Source organism: Numida meleagris, chromosome 7, assembly GCF_002078875.1.
Source record: "Numida meleagris isolate 19003 breed g44 Domestic line chromosome 7, NumMel1.0, whole genome shotgun sequence".
Taxonomy (NCBI): domain Eukaryota; kingdom Metazoa; phylum Chordata; class Aves; order Galliformes; family Numididae; genus Numida; species Numida meleagris.
In genome coordinates, this window is record NC_034415.1 from 18997927 (window position 1) to 19015234 (window position 17308).

General features: G+C 36.2%; 2 protein-coding genes across 8 annotated transcripts in view; one reads left to right on the plus strand and one right to left on the minus strand.

Moving 5' to 3' along the window:
* ZZZ3 (zinc finger ZZ-type containing 3) overlaps positions 1-11191 on the plus strand; it is a 55850-nt gene extending 44659 nt beyond the window's left edge. For 4 of the 6 annotated variants that reach the window (XM_021405486.1, XM_021405489.1, XM_021405485.1 and 1 more), the window contains exons 10-13: positions 3247-3399; positions 6472-6606; positions 9036-9136; positions 9503-11191. In XM_021405486.1, the coding sequence (XP_021261161.1) occupies positions 3247-3399; positions 6472-6606; positions 9036-9136; positions 9503-9647 (534 nt within the window). In that variant the 3' untranslated portion in view covers positions 9648-11191. Of the gene's footprint in view, positions 1-3244; positions 3400-4684; positions 4740-6471; positions 6607-9035; positions 9137-9502 lie in introns of those variants that run through there. The other 2 variants (XM_021405490.1, XM_021405491.1) reach the window with 2 other exon arrangements.
* Positions 12295-17308, minus strand: part of AK5 (adenylate kinase 5) — an 85958-nt gene continuing 80944 nt past the window's right edge. For both annotated transcript variants that reach the window (XM_021405493.1, XM_021405492.1), the window contains one exon: positions 12295-14113. In XM_021405493.1, the coding sequence (XP_021261168.1) occupies positions 13964-14113 (150 nt within the window). In that variant the 3' untranslated portion in view covers positions 12295-13963. The remainder of the gene's footprint in view (positions 14114-17308) is intronic.

The window sequence follows — 17308 nt, forward strand, 5'->3', positions numbered from 1 at the left end:
TATTACTTAGGTTACTTATGTTATTAATCTATTAATGTACATTACTTGTACAGTTTACCGTGCTACGGGGCTAATTTCAAAAGAGGGTGAAAATTTACTTCTGAAAATAATCTTTTAGGTTCTGTATGTCACATTACCATTTTAAATAACCTTAGTCTCCCCCTTTTTTTCTTTCCTCTTCATTTTATTTGGAAATACTACTTTTACTGAACATGAGAAATGCTGCAGGGCTGCAGATCACTGTATTTGCTGAATAATAGGAGCACTTAATCAGTACATAGTGACACTTAACTGTATTTTTCACTAATTTGAGCAGCGATCCATAAAGCTCTTCATGCTGTTCTGCATAGATACACAGCACAGTAAAAACAGAAACCATATTTTATAAAATTCTTAACATTCTCGAACTACAATAGTAATGCTGCCAACTTAGAGATTTTTCCTAAGCTTATATGTAGAACAACTCTAATGCTTACATCTGTTTTTGCAGTGTGATTAATACCCTTATTCTTATGACTGAGTTGTAAGAATAAGGTCATTGTGCCCTGATTTGTAGCAAGATAGCTTCTCAGTTTTCTGTTAGTAACCCAAGTAAAAAAAAAAAAAATGCACAGCAGATCTAACAGTGTATGTGGGGGAATTGATTTCTCAGTCTGCTAATATAGCTGTGTACTTAGAATACAGATTGTATCAGACTGCAGTCATTCCCAGTGGAGAATAAGATTCTGTGGCAGAAAGGAAGTGCAAGGGGTATTGAAAGCCTGGATCATGCTTATGCTGTGCTCATGTTTATATTAATTCTGAGTATATACGTACACTATAAATGGCAGTATCTGCTTTACTGCCAGTAATAGATGTATGAGTATTGGATGCTGATTCTTAAAGTACACATTTCTGAGGGAATAAAAAACATTGTTATATTTAATGTAAATACTGATGTCAGAAGAGATTCTTTACAAGAGGAGGTACTTCTGTTTCTCCATGGGGATCACCTAATCTGCTTTTTTGAAGTGGTTACTGGGGAGGTGAGAATCCTATTTAGTTCTTGAAGATCTTGTTGAACTTACTCATATGACATAAAGTCTCTTCAGATAAATGGTACAGGAAATTATGCAGGATACTCCACTTCATTGTTTAACCATTGTCAGCCACTAGTGAAAATAATACAGAACCAGTTATTTAGCATTCCATTATTCAGTTCGTCAGTTATGACTTACCATTTTCAGTGTAATGCTTATACTCAGTCATTAGTTCACCTGCTTTTAAGCTTAATCCTGAAGAGAAGTTTCCCAAAGGAAAAATGATTTTTTTTTTTAACTGCTCACAGGTAGTATTGTAGAATCATGTTAATCATGATTCTAAGAATCACATTAAAAAGCAGAATGATGTTAACCAAGGGTTTGAATTCTTTTTTTAAATTTCTAGGCCATAACCGTATGCATGATAATGCCAGCGTTTAAGTGTAGACACACATTTTTCTTTCTTAAATTTCAGATCTAGTATTGGTTGTGTATTACAAAAAATTATTCTCAGCGCGGTGATGTACTGGCACAGGCTGCTCAGGGAGGTGGTGGGGTCACCAACCCCGGAGGTGTTCAAGAACCATGGGGATGTGGCACTGAGGGATATAGTTTAATGGGCAATATTGGTGGTAGATGACGGTTCGACATGATGATCTTAGAGGTCTTTTCCAATCTTAATGATTCTATGATTCTGTGAATGCAGATCTGTTTTCCTTATATTAACAAAATGTTTAAATCACTGTGTCAGCTCAAACTGAAATACAACCTAACTTTGCAAATGGAATTGTTCTGGCACCTATCTTAAAGGAAACCAGAAAGGAAGCAAAACATAGGAAGTCAGTGATGATAAGGCAGGTGGAAAAAATCAACACAAGTGATGCAATATCAGCCATATCAAAATGTTCATTTTTATTCTGTGTATTGTAATTCTCTTGCGTAAAGGAGGTACCAGTTTCCAATCATTATCACTTCATATCTTTCCTTACGAGCAAGTCTCAGTTCCTTTGGTATTTTTGTGTGCATAACTACATTTCATCCAGTATAGTTTCTTTGCCTTTTTAAACTATGCACAATTTTAAAATAATGTTAGATGTTGAATCCCTCTTCAAATAAATGGTTTTGTTACAGTGGTATGGATTTGTAACTGGTTTTTGGAACCTCTGGGATACAAATTTTTGGTAAACGAGAAAGTAATAACTATGTTAGATATTTATTATACTTTATCTATGTGACAGAACCTAGACAGAGCAAGACAGTCTTCTCTTCTGTAATTACAAAAAAAAAAAGAAATGCTTTTCATGCTTAGAGTTTTTGATTTACACTGTTTTCTTTAAATTATGGAATGTACTCAAGAAGCCTAAAAGGTAGGCTGGAAAGGAGCTAAGTAAAAAGTTGAGTCAGTTTTATTCACCAAATATTCTTCTATTTGGTATTAAATATTCCTCCATGGGGAATATGTAATAAGGGCTGAGTGCCTTTGAGTAATCTACTTTCAAATTGCTGTGCATTCTGCATCTTCAGACAGCATTACAGTTGAAAGGTTTCAGATGCACACTAATGGAGTAATTTATCTCTTCTAACATTTCTTGGGCTCCTTTTCCAGTCAGTGGCAATGAAAAAGAACCTTCAGAGAGCAGTTATTCCTAACTTGTAGAAATGTCTTTTGTGGTGGAACGAGCTGCTTTTAGCAATATATTTTTTCTCTCCCTAGACTAGAAAAGAAATCTGGACAAAATTAGTCTAGACTTGTATTAATTTGGTTCTTGGAAAATCTAAGAATTTGGTAATGTGTCAAGTGTGGGGGTGTGTGCAAAAGTGTTTCTTTGTTTAGTCCCACACTAGCAATGTCCATTGAGACTTGGAAGTCATTAATAGCTTTGCACTTCAGTTCTTAGTCTTTAAAATTGTGGCAGTTTTATTTTCTGTTTTTCTATTGTCTCATTTGTTTAGGTAGTCAGGTTTTTATGATGAGAGCACTTTCTTGATAGCTTTTTACTGGAGCAGTGTTCCACTTTTTGTCTGATTTCACTTCCTGTTGGGAAAAAAACTCCACAATATGAGGCTCTACAAAGCTCTGATTAAGAGATATAAGTAAACATAACAGGAAAGATGATGCACTGTTGTTCAGTGCAGGAAGGACTTTCTGACAAGGTTGTATTTGATAAGGATTACTTAAATGGTAACCAAGTAATGTCTTTTAAAATGTACCATTTTTCCACTCTAGTCATCAAGTAGACGGCAGCACCCTTTAAATAAACATCTTTTCAAACCTTCAACTTTTATGACATCTCATGAACCTCCGGTTTATATGGATGAAGATGATGACAGATCCAGTTTTCACAGCCATATGGATATTGCAGCAGAAGAGGAAGTATCGGTATGTCATTTAAATCAGTCAGAGAATATATCTTTACTGTCACCTAAACTTTTCAAATGAATAATATGAGGATTAAGCATCTTTGTCATAAAATGAATATCGCTTAAGTATTCGATTATAGTCAGATTCATGAGCCATTTTGAATCGCAAACACATTACTATAAAGGTCCACAATTGCAGAAAATTTAAACCAAATCGGAAAGGAGGAAAAGGAAGTAATAATGAATTCTAGGATGTTTTAGTTACATAGTTTCAAAAAGTCATCTGACATAAGATCAGTCTTAAAATCACATAAACTATGTAGATGTGATTCTAGTTAAAGCTGTGTTGTATTGCATACAGACTTGGTAAAATTTGACTTCTATTGGCATAATTGCCTTTTGTCTTCTTTCACTGGCAGAATTAATTATGGATTTTTTTCAATCTGCTTCAAAGCATGAACTAACAGACTGAGTCCTCAAGTGGCAGCCTCCAGTAGAGATCCTATCCCAGTGTGTCATTACATCATGCAGTGTTCCAGTTTCCTAATTTATCGTATGCAATAAGGCATGTCTAAATTCTTGTAGTTTTACACTCATCCATACAGTGATACTGTATCCTACTACTAAGATGTTTGGCAAGATTCACAGCTGGTGTGAATCACTGCAGCTTTACTGAGGTTAGACCAAAGGACCTGACTTGTAACATTTTTTTCGATGAGCGCAGTGCCATCTTGTGTGTGAAAAACTTGTTGCATAATAGAAGTATTAAGGCCACCCATTCACTTTCTTTGCTGACTTTGTTTCTTACGTGCACTGCAGAGTCTTCCTTAAATTCATAAATTTCCTAATCTGTTACTCAGTCTTAAATTGCATCTTGCTCATATTCTGTCTTCTCTCTGTGACGGTCTTTTTGTTTGTCTGCAGGCATTTCCGATAATTTTTTATTCCAGTATGTATCTTAAAAGGCATGGGAGGAAAAACGCAGATTAGAAGAGATGCAGATCACTATTATTTTTATTACTATTATTTATCTAAATTGAACTGATTTTGATCAAACATTACTTTGTCCTGTATTATTTTTTTAAATAGTTATTCTCTCTGTTCCTAATATTTTCCTAAAACATTTTTTTCCTGTGGTGTCCTAAGTCTAGTATAAATAGGGGCCAACTAAGATTTATTTTCATTATTTTGATAGAAATTGCTGTTTTACTTTTTTGCAGCGATAATGGTGGATGTGTGCCCCCTCTCCTTGGTTTCTTTTTTTTTTTTCCCAAATTTGGCTTAATCTTTTCTTTCTTCACTAGTGCAGCATTTCCAGATGGATATATTTCTGGCTTGAAGTAATGTAGAAAGACACAGGTGAGCTCAGTTATCAGAAAGATCCCCATTATCAATGCAAAATAGAAGCAATTTAGAAGGAAAAAGAGATGATGAACTATAATCAAAGTAAATATACTGGACTCTGCTTTAATCTTAAAAAATCAGGTATCTTAGTGACAGCCAGTATCTCAGGGAAAAATACTGTGCATTGACGTGGTTAAGAAGATATTTGGTGCAGCTAGAAAATGATGGGAAAAGTTTTGTCTGAGTTCTTCGCAATAGAAGTACCGAATAGTGTTTCCTTGTAAAAACAAAAGATTTTTTCTGGGTATTACCAGTTGACTGGCATGACCATTCCTCAAATGTCATTGTAGTATGAATTAATTATTCCCAAGTGAAGACCCTCTGTTCTCAAAAGAGAGAATTTAACTTTCAGTTATAATTACTTCATGGTGTGAATAGTCAAATTATTCTAGAATACAATGTACTAGTCCAGAATCAAATGTCCACACAAGGAGCTCTTTTAGCATATTTCATTTACTATACAATTATATTGTTCCAGGCAGTTTTTCTCAATAAAACTTATATTTGCCTGAAAGGTGAGGGTTTTTCTTATAGGAAGGGAATGGAGGTTATCACAACAAAATTTAGTTGTGTAATTTAACCTTTTTTTCAGAATATTTGCAGTCCAGCCCTTCAAATATTTTCAGAATTACAATTAAATATTTGATATGGCCTTTAGAAAAATACTTAACACTAAATAGCATGCAGTTTTCCCTCTTTTCCTTTAGTAAACTTACTAAATAATGCAGACTATTCAAGCTTCACAGATTTTTAAAAGGGAATTGAGATAATGTGTGTAGGCTACATTCAGAGAATTATTACTTCTAATTCTTTTTCATAACTGAACATGCGTACCAGTATAGCCCATAAAGAGTTTGCATCTTTGAAGATGGCTGACATCTACCAAGTACAGCTGCTACAATTCAATAGCCATCTTGAAGTAGGTATCTGAATTAGAGTGAGAATTTCTGTCTTCTCGTAACATACAGGTCTTCAGTCTTTGCTGAAGAAAATTGGATGAGAAAAATCAGAAATTGTGTTTTTTATTTAAGAAGAGAATTATGTGTTAGAAGTCTTTGGCAAAGTTGTATTCACCAGTCAGTAGGGATACAAACTTTTTTTGTAATTTAGAGAAAACAGAAATCCATTTTCTCACGCTATTAAGAGACAGTGTGAAGGGAATTAGGAGTGGTCACAAGATGAAATAACTTTGAAACTTCTGCTCTTACAGTCATGGAATTATATTTCTCATCACTTTTTATTCTTACAGGTAAAGGTGAGAATCTAATACTCTTAGGGTTGGCTGTATTGATTAAGAAGTTCATATAACTAAAGCTTGATACTGTCTTGATTCATGGGTCTTTTAAAAATATAAATGTAGGACTTAAAAATATAAATGTAGAACTTAAAGTTAGACACTACTGTCTCCTTTATCCTACAGCAAAGCTATTTACAAGAAGAAACTTGTTTGTGTGATAAAGTTTTGGTATAATGCAAATAATAAATTATTAATGACACAATAAAATGTAAGTTAGTTGCGTGTACTTTTTTGCTGTGTTTTTAAAAATAATTTCCCAATTTGTCTCAGAATATATTGGCAGCATTTTCACAGAAGATAATTATACTTAGTGATGTATGAAATATATATTACTAGTTGTATTCCTAAAGTAAGTAGTATTTCTCTTTTTTTTTTTTGAACCATGAACAGGATGAAGAGAGTATTCCAATAACATATCGTGAGTTACCTGAATACAAAGAGCTGTTAGAGTTTAAAAAATTGAAGAGACAGAAACTACAGCAGATGCATGCAGAGAGTGGATTTGTGCAGCATGTGGGATTCAAGGTAAGCTGATGCTCTGCACTCTGCTGAGTAACAGAAGTCGTCTTCAAAGATAACGTGGTTTGAATTTCCTAAAAAGGCTTTGTTTAGGACGCCAGCTGTGGTTTCATAATTCTTGTTCACAGTGTCTGCTTTTCCTCATCTTTAATCAAAACAACCCAGGTAATTCACTCTTTCCAATACCTCAGGTTTCACAGAATATCTAGAATACTGTATGAAAATCAATAAGCATGCTAACTTTTCCTCATTCATAGTATGAAAATACAACTCTAGAGCTAGGTTATATCACTACAGAATTCTATTTTGGCATTGCACTCTGTCTTGCCAACGAGTCCCTAATAATAATTCTCTGATTTTTGGAGTATTTTTTCCTGCACCTTAGACCAAGGAAAGGACAGTCTGAGAGTGACTATTTTGTTTGTTTTTCACTACCGAGAGAAAAGGTAGCAGCTTCTTATTCCTATCAAGTAATGCTTGCAGAAATTGAAACAATTCTGTAAAACAATGTTTATGTGAAATTAAGAAAATAAACTCAGAGTTAAAATAGTGTGTTGTCCCAGTGTCAGCCATGTCATGAACTATATGGAAGAAAATACATTCTCTAAATCAGGTTTTCTGGTTTGCAAGATATTATCGTTGTGACCGTTTTCTATGTTGGAACAGCTTCTTTGCCTTGTTAAAAGTATTAGGCAGCTACGTTTATTTTCTGGTAACCATCTAGACAAGAATGCAAAAATATTCAGTTTAAAGTTCAGTTCAAAATAACTGGAGATTGAGATAGCCTCATTAGTTGTCACTGACAGACTTAATCATGTTGTTAGGTTGCCAAGACTTCCTCCTCTCTCCCCTCTCTCCCTCAAGTTACTGGTTTTGTAAAATCAAAAAATCAAAATCAGGTCAAGCAGCCTTGTAGGCGACGAACTAATTACTTTGTTCTGCATAATGTTTTGTATGAAATAATACTGAAAAGTAAATTGGCATTATATAATGTCAAGCATTAAAAGTTTGAAAGTTTCTTTGCAACTCCAATTTGATTTTATTATGCATTATAATCTATGAAATTGCATGATTATGTACAGTTTACCATCAGGAGCACCGCCTTGCTTAGTGCGCAGGCTGGGCAATAGTCACCTAATAAGCGTCTCTTCAGAAACTTAGTTCTGTGTGGCCTTCAGCTTCACTTACAACACATTATTCAATTTCTACTTCGAATGTTGAATTATTGAATCACATGTGAGCTTTTTATGGCTTTCATTGCTTTCATATCAAAATACTTTGCATTTTTAATAAAATGAAAGGTATAGTATTATTTCTGATTCACAGAGGAACGGGAAGCTGGAGCACAGAAGAGTTAAGGGCTTCCATTATCTTTGGCTCTGAATTTGAGATAACTGGAACTGGATTTTTTATTTTTTATTTTAATGTAGTATTATATTGAATTTTATATTTTCAGAGAAAAGCCCTAAGTATGCTTACAGCTTCCTCCTTATCAGCCCTCGTGCTCTGAAAGCTGTCATTGTGAAAGCATGGGATACAGCTGTGACAAAAGTTTCTTAGTAAGGTGTTTGTAACCCTGAGTGGATTGTTTGCGCTCAGGAGCAAGTCACTCTGCAAGTGAGTTTCACAGAATGCACCCAAAGCTCTCAGAGCACTTCATGTCCTGAATGAAGGAGAATAAGCTATGTGAGCACAAGCTTGTTTCCACGTTTTTCTTTCCTTTTCCTGTCCTTGCAGCTCTCTTTGTCTTTAGATTTTGAAAAGTTCTTACCTCAAAGTCCCATTCTCATAGTTCCATCTTTTTTCTTTTTTATCGAATCTCTTTCCATTTCTGCTCCTCCTCTCTAACATCATGAACTTTTCATTCAGTCTTTTTGTTCCATTTCTGGTTTTTCTTCTCATCTTGCGTTTAGCTGCTCTTAACGTGGGCGATTCCTCTGAGGGGAATAGTTTTTACTTTCTCACTCAGCTAAAGATTCAGGCTTCTGTTCCTTTATGTGAACATGTTGTCCCACTTCCTCTTCAACCACCGCTGCTTTCTTTTGTCCTGGAAAGCAGATCCGTGTTAAGATATTTCACATGGTTGGACTTAAGCTACGGAAACATCTTTCAGCCATATGTGGATAAGCAGTGACTACAGGCACAACTCGGTGCGCTTTTGTTGAGCGGGAGGATAATGTCAATGTGTGGAGAATTCAGGTAGTGGGTAGCAAAGCCAAGAGAAAGGTTGATCAGTCCTCAGGGAGAAGGGCCTGTCTCGGAGTATAAGGGCTTCTTTATCCATGAACACATTATGGTCTGTGAGGAGAAGAATTCAGCTGTGCATGCAAGCAATAATCAAACTACATAGCTGCCTTCATATATGGCATATTGATTGTTACTGACCGAAGTGAATACAGTTGCTTTTCTTCAGTACTCTTCAATCTGCTCCACAGTGTGATAACTGCGGAATTGAACCTATTCAGGGTGTTCGGTGGCACTGCCAAGACTGTCCTCAAGAAATGTCCTTGGATTTCTGTGACTCTTGTTCTGACTGGTGAGTAGTATTCTCCTCTACTTGTTATTTGTAATTAACACAAATATATCAATTTGGCTTAATTGCAGTGCATGTTGGGTATCTACTCCAGCATAGGATACATATCCTGTGTTGAGCAAAGTGAAAGATTCTTTAGCATATATTTGTGGGAGATACACATCTAGGACATGTTTGCGAAATATATTAAAAAAAAACAAGTGCAGCGGACAGATTCAGTTTGGTACTGTTAAGTAGTGGGGGAAACTGTATTTTGCAAAATAATTGTTTGAATTTGATATGACTCTCTTAATGTGATCAGTATTTCTGAAAGTTAAAAATAAGAAAGTATTTAACTTTTAAACTGTTATCTTTTTCTTTCCCTTGCAGTCTGCATGAAACAGAGATTCATAAGGAGGATCATCAGTTAGAGCCTATTTACAGAGCAGAGACGTTTTTAGACAGAGACTACTGCATGTCCCAGGGTACCAGTTACAATTATCTTGACCCAAACTACTTTCCAGCAAATAGATGACATGGGAAGCAGATCTACAATCTTGGGCTTACTATACTATTTGAAAAATAACAATGGCACCATTGTTAATACTGTGCACATTTTGGAAAGACTGTCTGCTTTCCCTGAAATGTCGCTCACAGCATGACAGCTTCCTGGGTGTACTTGTCAAACTACAGCTTCGAGCTGTCATGGTCCTAGATCACTGAACAGCAGCTGAACATTCCTAGTGTGCAGAAGGTTTCACTGGGAGACTTTTCTTTCACCACATTAGTCATTTTTAGGTGGTGAATCTAAACGCAGAAGAAAAACATACAAAAGGGTGAGCCAGAAATGAGAGCACACATTGAAGATAGAATAAATTCCAAAGGCATTGAAGAACTCGGTTATAATGAGATCCAGGGGAGATGAAGTATTTATATAAAAACAGTTTAGTAGCTTGCAGTTTTGTTGTGACATAGTTTTCAGCACAGTAACTGACTTCTTTAGGCAAGGTTTTAACCAATGACAGTGTTTGCTTCTAGGATGTACTCTAAAAAATACTCACTGTCTCAGCGATGGTTGGTTACAGGCCTTTATTAAATCGGAGCTGCTTAATCACATTGACTTTCAATTTTTTTTTATTTTTTATTTTTAAACCACGATGAACTCTATTTACCAACAGTGAAGCACTATAGGAGGCAACTGTGGCATTGCTTCCTTAACCAGCTCATGGTGTGTGAATGTTATAAAATTATCACTCAGATATATTTTTTAAATGTAATGTTATATAAGATGATCATGTGATGTGTACAAAATATGGTGAAAAGTGCCAGTGGTAGTAACTGTGTAAAGTCTCTAATACTCAACATTAACTCCTTTAAAATAAAATACACAGCCTTCTGCCTCTGTATTTGGAGTTGTTAGTGCAACTCATCAAAGGAAACTGCCTAATATAAATCATATATATGGTAATAATTTTTCCTCTTTTGTAGTCTGCACAAGATCCATGAAAGATTGTATTTTTATTACTATTTAAACAGTGATTAAATTTAGCCTGAGCAGTGAGCAAGGGTTCACATGCATTCTTTTATACTGCTGGATTTTGTTGTGCATCATTTAAAACATTTTGTATGTTTCTTCTTATCTGTGTATACAGTATGTTCTTAAATAATGTTCAATTGTCAGGAGAACTGTGAGAAATAAACTATGTGGATACAGTCTGTTTATATATAGAATGCTTGCTGTGACTTCCTTTCTGTGTAGTTATGACTTTTTAATCATAATGGAGAACATGAAAAGGACGTTTTAGTATGTCATACAAATATTCACTATGCAGACCTGCAAGATGCCAGCGCCTTCCTCTGCTGAGTTCAGTGGAAACCGGTGGTGTTCTGCGCCCACTGAGCTGTGCTTTGCCTTTTGCAGGATTAGCATTTTAGTTTTCTCCTGTCTTATTCATACTTGGTTCTTTCAGATTTCAGAAAAATCAGACTAACGTAGCTTTGGTACACTGTATACCATCGTCTGAGGAGCTTTGTAATTATTGTGACATATTTTTAGTTAATATATTTTTTATTGAAATGTATAGCTGGTGATTCAGAAATACTTGATTATTTTATAACTGTAGTAGACTTCCAGTTGCTTTGAAACTTGAATATTCTGAGTAATTAGCTATAAAGGAAAGTAATTTGACTTAAAAATGGCAATAAGAAGGGTAATTGGCTGGCTGCACCTAAGAACTTTAATTACAGCCTGATCAGTGTTAACTTTCACAGTGATATTTGGGTGTAGTCATTTTCTGCTTCAGAGAAAAGTAAGTTTAAGCATTTAATCTATTTAGAAGGTAATAAGAGTACGGTTACTAGAACACTGAGCAAGCATCCTGTGTAAACATCTCACATATCTTGTATATTTAGATAAATTTAATAAACCTTAGAAAATACAACAGAAATGTTCATGAGATGTATTTCAGTTTTCTCCCTAATTCAGAAAGAATCGCTGAAAATCTCTCTTGCAATGAGGGAATGTGAGAAACCACTTATGCTGTTTGTAAGAAAGTGGAGTTGGTGAAGACGTATTATAAGGGAGAGAATCTGCCATAATCTGTTTGTTTTCTGTTGATATCCTGAAAAAATAATTGGAAGGAAGTAGCAGAAATTACTGAGCATGTGATTAAATGCAAATATCCAGACTTTGATGGCTTGGGAAGAAAAAAATCCTTATTATGCTTTGAATGATTGGAAGCAGAAGGAGAATTTGAAATCTGAATCACTTAACAAAGAAGCGTCTTGGATAAGTTCTTTTCTAATTGAATGTGTATAAATATTTATATTTCCATATGCATGCGTATACAGCTATTTCTCTTGCATACATTATGAGCAAATGCAAATAGATTTCTAACGCACATACACCCGATCGAGCATGGGGATTCCTTGGGTTTTTTTTACTGCAGAAAAGACCAGAAAAAACAGAAAGAAGAACTAAACTGAAACTGTATGTTAAATAATCTTTGTATTTATTTATTTTTAATTAGCAGCTGATTCTTGCTTTTATTCCTATCCTGGCAATAATGATATTCCACAGGTTTCAGCCTGTGTTGTTATTACAAGTAACAAAAACAATACTCCAAAAAGCTACCCAGATGAATTTGCAGCTTCAGGGTAACTGCAGATTTTTTAATCTTATTTTTTTCTTAAATACTGCACAATACAGCTGCTGATGCTTTGAGGCTCAGTGTAGAAAAACCTGCCTTTTTCTAACTGTTGAATTGTGAAAATCACTTGCTTAAAGCTGTTGTACTGCAGATGTTACTGGTCACGTAATGCCACTGTTCTGGAGCTGGAAAAGCACTTCCTAGAGCATCAGAGGTAAAATGTAGTCTATAAAAGGACCCAGGGAAGGAGGAACATCCTGGATGTGAAGGATAAGAACATATCTAATACACTCCTTTGAAAAATAATTGAATTAGCATTTACAGGGCAAATGCGAGGAAGCAAAAGAAAACAGAAGAACCTGCCCTGAGTGGAAAAAGGACATACTTTGTAAGCATGCTAATTTGAGCTATATTTTCAAGTTATGTACTGTGCTTTAAAAAGGATTAAACCCACATAAATTATAACAAATGATCACTTCTCATTTTTGTATGTTTTATTTGTATTATGTCCTCATTACAAGAAAAGTAACTTTAAAAATACGAATCTGCCGCATCAAGTACAACTTTGACAGAAAGAGCAATCATGCAACCCGCTTCAACTGAACGTATCCAGAGGTACCAGTAAGAGGATGCAGTTTTACAGGAATGTCAAACAAGCTTTTATTTAGCTATCAGTAAACCAAAGAAATGCTACAATAGTTCAGTTAACTTAATGGAAATACGGTAGGATATTTACGTTTTGGGGTTTTTTTTGCACATAATATGGATATAGCCTACTAAAAATGCAAGCCATGTGAATCAAATAATCCCTGATCCCTGAACTACTATTTTTTTCTTCTTCTCTGTCATTTTCAAAGTTTTGGCAATGTCAATACAAGACAACAGATGATGACCTGAATTTTGCGTTTGTAATCTTTGTAGATTAAGGGTGTCTTCGTACACTGGCTCATGGTCAACTTTTTATGTAGACTTTGATATATAAAAACTCTGTTATTGTGAATAATTACCAAATTGCACATTTAACAATGCTATGCAAGCATTATTTTCAACTCAGTCTACAAAATTAGGGAGCCATCATTTGTAGGACCCTGTAATTTGTCACAGAAGATGGGGCTGTCTCAAACATGGTGTCTGCTCTGTGGCAGTGGATCAACAGACTTAAACTATATTGTTATATCTTCACTTTCAATTATTTTTTTTCCTACTCCTGTTGTAACGGTGTTCTGGGGATGTCTGGAAACTATTTAAACATCTAGCTTGACTAATTCCAGCTGTCTTACATCGGGATGGAACAGAGAACAGATTTCAGTCACTAGAAACCAAGAACAAGCTAAGTGATGGCACAAAAATGTAATACTGTTAAAGTAAGAACCAATGGGAAAATTGTATGCAGTGTTCTTGATGTACAATACAGTGAATAACATGGTTGAAGAGCTCACTGCTGATCAGGCAACATGTCTGACTTCCAATCAAATATACAAGATTATGAAATACAAACCAGAGCTCTGTTCACCATGCTGCTTTTAGCCCGTGAAGTACAAACAACCAATAAAACATACGGTTCTTAGTGTGAGTTAGCATACAGGCCGCTTCCTATTAAGTGTGTTGTCTGAACAGAGGAGAAGGTTTCATCCAAAATAATATACCACATGCACAGATTCCAGATACCTCCCAAGCAAGCAGTATTGCTTTGAGCAGCGCTTTATTCATGACTGCCACTTGCACACGTGAAGCCGTGTGCACAACACTGCTGCGTTTCTGTTGAAAATGCTGCTGCTTCCTTTTTCAGAAAAGAGTCAATTGACTTGCAGACTTCCAGAAAAACATCCTCTGCTGTTCCTTCTGCATCAACCTGTCAAGGAGACAAAAAGCAATTGTTCTGATTAAATTGTAAAGGATTATATTAAAATCTAAACTGGCACATGCACACAAAGAAAAAAAAAAAAGCAGTTTCAGTATAAAAGAAGTTCTGTTTCATGTTATAAGCATCACAGTGTAGAGGAAGAGCTTCCATAAAAATCAGCAACCAGTTCCATAGATTGACATGCAAAGAATCTGAAGGTTCTGTTGTCTGGAGCAAAGTGCATTGATCAAATGAAGGAACTTAAGCTCTATCCAGAGTACTCATATTTTAAATTAAAATGACAACTTTGTTATACAGAAAACTTTCAAAGATCATCAGAAACTATTTTAACATGTACTACCCTTCAAAAAAAACCTTAATAGAATAACTTTGAAGCTATACCATTAATTAAATGAATAGCATTGAGTTGTTAATTTGTTTCTTCTTGTCAGAAGCATCAGGGTGTGGAATGCTGTGTCTGACCCAAGGACAGTAAGCTACCATGGGTCTGTGTTTCTGGGTGTTTATATTTTCAAGCTTGCTCAAGTGGCTCTTTTTTTTAGGCCTTTGGGCATATTTTACAGCAGCACTCATTTTGTTGTATGACCACGACTTCTGTTGAAAATATTTGGTTTTTTCTATAATGCAAAGATTCTGTTTGACTTGAAGTTGTCCAGGACGTTCATGTTATTTTCTTGTGAATTGACTCCAACAAAACGAAGACCAAATTGTTTTTCCATTCAGAGGAACAGCGTGCTGCACCACAGTGACAGGGAACATCACTTGCAGCCATTAATGCTTCTGTGTGCTACCTAAAAAATGTAACGTTGCGTTAGGATTTTTGAGCAATGAGTTTCATGCCCATCCTATGCAAGTAATTAGTGCTTGGGGAAGGTGAACTTTTGTCTTCACCATAGTGGCAGAAGCAGCTTTCCTGCTGGCTGTGCACACCATGCCGGTTGCACCTGGTGGCTATTCAGTTCCTCCCACATGCCTCTGGTGAGGGTCTGGAGATTCTGTACCCAAAATCTTGTTTCCCCTCTGCTTTGCTGTGCGTGGTGTTCCACGCATGCATGTTGTAATTTGCACACATTCTGATTAGACCCGTGACAAGTTTCCTGAAGCCTGTTTTTCTGAGCTATGCGCTGCATTTTTGTCTCCAAGGTGCTGACTAGGATGCCGGACAACTGTCGTGTTTGAAGGGGACATTCCTGCCCATGGTGCTTTCTGCCACCTCTTTGTTCTGCAGAGGAAAAGGAACTTCAAACTCCAAGGAAAGTATTTTTGAAATAGGCAATGAAATTTCCCTCAGACACAGTGTTATCTTGCAGCCAGCTTCTGTACAGCCTGTCTGCAACTCAACGTACATGCTTCTGGTCTGGTGACAACCAGGTGAGACTAATCCTCTGAGGGCATTGTGAACCTGATGGCAGACAGCCTGTTCCCTGCCAGTCTAACCAGGCCAGCCTGGGCAGATACTTTGCTCTAGAGATGGGCTCAGTCACGCCTGTGTGGCACAGCAAAATGTAACTGCCATACGGTTGGATGAAGCGTGTGGGATTATGGCTTGATAGCTGGTACGTTAGGCAGGCATTCTTCAAGATGTTATCTCCATGTCTGTAGAAATGCCTGCCCTCCTCTTCCTCTGATTCCTCCCAGAGAGCTGACATAATGGGGCTGTGGCTTGCAGGGAACTGAAACAGCACTGTGTGAATGCTGCCTTGAACAGACAGCTCTGAGCCCAAGGCAGTAAAAAATGCAAACGTATTCTCTACAGCTCCTGCAAGTAACAGTTATCTGTCCTGGAGCTGCAGGGTGCGTGCCAGCCTGTTGTGAGCATTTGGTGGCTCCTTGTCCTAAACAGCTCTGATAGTGAAGAAAAATGCAGAGAAGTGTTTAGTACTAGATGTGATACTTTAGTCATATATATCTGAGCTTATATAGATTATCAAATACAATCACAGTATATATATACATACAATTTCTGTATACACTTACATTTATGTATATAAACGTATGTGTATTTGATAAATATATGCATCCTTTCCCCTTGTCTTAATTTGTTGTTTTGTTTTTTTTTCATCTTTATTTCATAAATGCAGCTGAATTGGATAAGCCTCATCAGTACAGCTGCCTTGCCACAGGTGTCTCAGTGCCCTTTTCTAGAATGGGTTGATACTCAGGTCTAGCTCTAGGCAGCTATGAGGAAGAATCAGGCTTATGAGCTTGGAAATTGCTGCTCTTTTATGACTGACTGGAATGCTGCCTTCCTAACAGTCACAGTAAAATATGGATGAGTTTGACTAATGACAGCCCAGTGCTTCCTGTGGTGGCCTCCCAAATAACAAAGGTCCATTTCATAAAGCTAACATGGTGTTGTAGCACAAAACTAACTTAATGTGGCACTACTTCACAGCTAGTACAGTGGTAATTCAGTGGCACTCTGCAGTTCCAGGAGAGAAAACTATTCTTCAGATTATAAGGTAACGCATGAAACAGGACTGTGTTCAAAGTTATTCAAGGCTATGTTCTTATGTTACAAGCAAGATCTAGATACAGTTTTATGTTGTGCTTCTAGTTCTGAAATGTCACTATGGCTCTAGATAACTTCTAATATGGAACAATGTAATGAAATTATTGAAATAATAATCTTCATAAAGAATGTTGCTCATTTTAGGATTTAAATCAGCTAACTAAGTTTACTGCCATCAAATCTCTACTTGTTGTAGGTTTGGGGGGGTCTAGAACCCTACCTTTATACTGCCACTGAGAAAAAAACTGCCTGAGGAGGGGATGGCTGAGGACTGTGGTTGTCACAAAGTCAGACCAAGACTAGAATAAACTCAGTGGTTAGAAGCTTCTTGTTGCAGTTAGTCAAGGTCACCTGTGTTGTTGCTAACATTTTTATCTTTGTCATTAAATAAGAAATCCAGAGGAGACATGCTGCTGCCCCAATTCATGTTTGCGGTGAACTTACCACTATGTATTATCTATAACCCCACTACTGATGTTTCTGATGTACTTTTCCACACTGGTTTCTCATCTAATGGGTCAAGCCACCAAGGGAAGTGACTAAGAAATGCATGTTCTTTTGTTCCTCAAGTATTTATCTTAATAAATTATCTTTAATAAATTATCTTAATAAATTTATCTTAATGACTGACAACCTTTCAAAAGATGGAACTAAATTATATACCTACTGTC